The sequence below is a fragment of the Nicotiana tomentosiformis genome, chromosome 8 (genome assembly GCF_000390325.3).
Source record: "Nicotiana tomentosiformis chromosome 8, ASM39032v3, whole genome shotgun sequence".
NCBI lineage: Eukaryota > Viridiplantae > Streptophyta > Magnoliopsida > Solanales > Solanaceae > Nicotiana > Nicotiana tomentosiformis.
The window spans coordinates 5,050,799-5,054,392 of NC_090819.1; the positions used below are offsets into that span (position 1 = coordinate 5,050,799).

At 34.8% G+C, this 3,594-nt stretch overlaps 1 protein-coding gene across 1 annotated transcript; it reads left to right on the forward strand.

Moving 5' to 3' along the window:
• Window positions 1-590: 590 nt before the first annotated feature.
• LOC104114875 (uncharacterized oxidoreductase At4g09670-like) lies at window positions 591-3,056 on the forward strand. Its single transcript, XM_009625413.4, has 2 exons — window positions 591-1,170; window positions 2,263-3,056. The coding sequence occupies exons 1-2, from the start codon at window positions 700-702 to the stop codon at window positions 2,878-2,880; spliced, it is 1,089 nt and encodes a 362-aa protein (XP_009623708.1). The 5' UTR covers window positions 591-699; the 3' UTR covers window positions 2,881-3,056.
• Window positions 3,057-3,594: the final 538 nt, after the last annotated feature.

The window sequence follows — 3,594 nt, forward strand, 5'->3', positions numbered from 1 at the left end:
ATCTGTTCCTACCTTAAGATATTATTTTCTTTTTTTGCTTATTGTGAGACGAAATTTCCATTCCTTAGCTAAATAATTTGTTACTTAACGAAGAAAAAATATTTAATGGCTATTTCCTATTTTTATTTGTAGTGAAAGGTATGATATTTTATTTTGATTGTTTGTCTTACTATTTATGTATAAATAATCAAAATATGTAAATAGTTTAAATTATTTTGTCGCTATTTCCTATTTTGTCATACTATTTACATATAAACAAACTGACACTTGAATTTTGTTTTAACCTTTTAAATAAATGAAATAGTAACAATTTGTGTGACACTCTTCCTTTTTTTTTGTCAATAAAAAAAGAATAAAATATAGTTCTCTATTAAATAATAATTTAATTTTAAAATTTTAATTTTATCCTTACTATGCTAATTTATAGCCACAAAATTTCTATTACTTGATCTGAATCACAAATTTCAACTTTTTTTTTTCTAATTAAATTTCATATTCAATCAAATACTATCGCATATTGATTAAAGTAAAGATAACATTATTAAACTGTACTTCATTTTGTAAAATGAACTTGTGGCTGTAGCCCATGCCACCTAGTTCTTCTCTATTTCACTCACCTTTATATTCCCAGTTTCCCACTATAGCTTTAATCAAAATTCATCCAAAAAGAAATAGCAGTAGCAGCAGCAACAACTAAAAATGGCAGACAATGAAACCCCAGTTCGTTTTGGCATCATAGGATGTGCAGAAATTGCAAGAAAAATGTCAAGAGCCATTAATTTATCTCCTAATTCAACCCTTTACGCTATAGCAAGCCGTTCAATTGAAAAAGCCAAGAATTTTGCAATCAAGAACAGTTTATTATCAGATTCTATAAAACTTTATGGAAATTATATTGAATTACTTAATGACCCTTTTGTGGATGCAGTTTATATGCCTTTACCTACTAGTTTTCACCTTCATTGGGCAATTTTGGCTGCTGAAAAAAAGAAGCATTTGTTGTTGGAAAAACCTACTGCTTTGAATGTAACTCAACTTGATAAGATTATTGAAGCTTGTGAAAGAAATGGGGTTCAGTTTATGGATGCTAGTATGTGGTATCATCATCCTAGAACTGCTAAAATGAAGGAGTTCATTTCTGATCCTAAACTCTTTGGACAAGTTAAAGCAGTAAGTTTTTTAAGGAGACTTTAATTATAGTAAAATGTTCAAATATACCATTCTGCTAAATTTTCATTTTACCATCTGTTATACTTTTGAGCCGTGTAATCAGCCATTGAATGATCGCATCAGAGTAGGCTGTCTACATCACACTCTTTGGGTGCGACACTTCATCTGATTCTGTGTGAACGCTGGATGCTTTGTGTACCGAGCAACTTATTTTTTACAGTATGTTATACTTGTCATTAGCAAATCGTCTTTGTATTTGAGGTCTGACATGGATTGGGACTGTAGGGAAAAGGTCCAATTTACCCTTCTACTTTTGACTATGGTCTAGAATTATCCTCCATTATACTTCTGGTTGGATTTTCTGTTAGGGTTGAGGGTAAATGTTAGATGATATGCTAATAATAAGGGTATGAAGGATAGTACGGCGGTGAATAAAATAATAGAAGGGTATTTTTGACCTGTTTCCCTTAATTCTTTCTTGTTGAAATTCATCTTTTTGGTATTTTGATGTTCCAAAGGACTTGTGTTGAGTATATCAAAAGAAGGTATTTAGTGTGGTTTAACATGAGTTAAGAAAATTACTAGTATTTTCAAGAGCCCCTTTGTACTTTAGATGTTTGCTACATTTATCTGGAGAAGTTTATGGTAGATTTCAGAAATTTGAACTGACTTTATGGTCCATTACCCTAGTAGTATACGACAGTGGCTTAAATTTCCTTATCAATTTGCAATGGCCGGAGAGCGTACCTAAGTGTAGTAGCATTATAGATAAACATCTAACCGTGCCGCGGTATGACCAAATTTTGGAAATTATAATAGCATCTGTTCTTAATTTATGGAGGACTAGTTTCCTGTTAATACCAGCTTATTCTAGAATTCGCCATTTCTTTCTTCATGTAGTTCACTTCTTATGTAGCTTGACAATTAAGGGATTTGTGGAAATCCCGTATAGTCTGATACATGCGCGTGTAAACAAGATATGCAGCTTCAGTTCATGAATCAAATGAATCCTTTTGTGCTTAGGTTTTGTTCCAAAAATATTAGTATTGATGATTGTGTAACTAACCTATACAAGTGCTCTTTTTTGGTAAGATTCACAGCTCATCATCATATTCACCTGGTCCGGAATTCCTTGAAAACAACATCAGAGTAAAGCCAGACTTGGATGCCCTTGGGGCGCTGGGAGATGCGGGTTGGTACTGCATTGGTGCGATATTATGGGCTATGAACCAAAACCTGCCAACAACTGTGACTGCACTGCCTACTGTCGCAAGAAACTCGGCTGGAGTTATCTTGACATGCAGTGCCTCCTTGTATTGGGAAAAAGATGAAACTGTCGCTACATTTTACTGCTCTTTTGTTTCACATGAAACGATGGACTTGAGAGTTTATGGTTCCAATGGTACCTTTTATCTCTACGACTTCATTATCCCCATGGACGAGAACTCTGCTTCGTTCAGCTTCACTTCTGGTGCCAAGTTTTTGGATCTCCATATCGGATGGAATGTGAAACCTCAGGCAGTTGAAGTAAATTCTAAGTTGCCGCAAGAGGCTTCTATGATTCAAGAATTTTCTAGGCTGGTTAAGGCAATTGAAGTATCGAAAAGCAAACCGGAGAGCAAATGGCCGTATAGTAGCAGAGTCACTCAACTTGTGCTGGATGCTGTGAACAAATCTATCGACCTTGGTTTCCAACCAGTTCATATGTAAATGCTTATGTTCATAACAATTGTTACCTGTTGCCTTAAGAAAACAGTAAATTCGAGATTGCTTTTGTTTATTACTTGGCTGAAATAGTAAGTACACTAATGTATTCCTATAATTGACTGTAAGATATTGTGTAGACATTCTTTATTATCTACTGGAGTGAGTTTTACAAAGAGAAATAGCAAGCGGTTACATAGGTATATATCTTTGAGCTATTATTCCCTTTTACTGCACTTTTACTGCAAAGAAAATTTTATATAAGAAGCTGTGATTTAAGGCATCGTGTTTCATGTTAAGGACGCTAAAGCCGGGGAACTATGGCTGCATTTTGGTCAGCCTGTTGGTCTAACATGTGCTGCTGATCTCAAACATACATTGGTGAAAATTCTATGTTGCTCGGGCTCATCAAAAATATTGCGGGTGCGTGTCAGATACTCCAAAAGTAGTGCAGTTTTTGAGGATCCAACATGAGCGCGGCATCATTTTTGAAAAGTCAGAGCAATATAGGGTGAAATGGTGGATCGTTAAACACGTCAATGAAGCACATGCAATCATCCTGCTTTGTGTACCTTCTATTATGTTGATGTGTGTTCTATCACTAGACTCATTTGTCAGGTGATCACTTTAATAGTGATGTTGCTTAAGGTCATGTTTAAAGGAATGGATCGACATTTGTGACAGAGTTGAGCATTTTAAAGCTCCCTGCAGATTACTCCT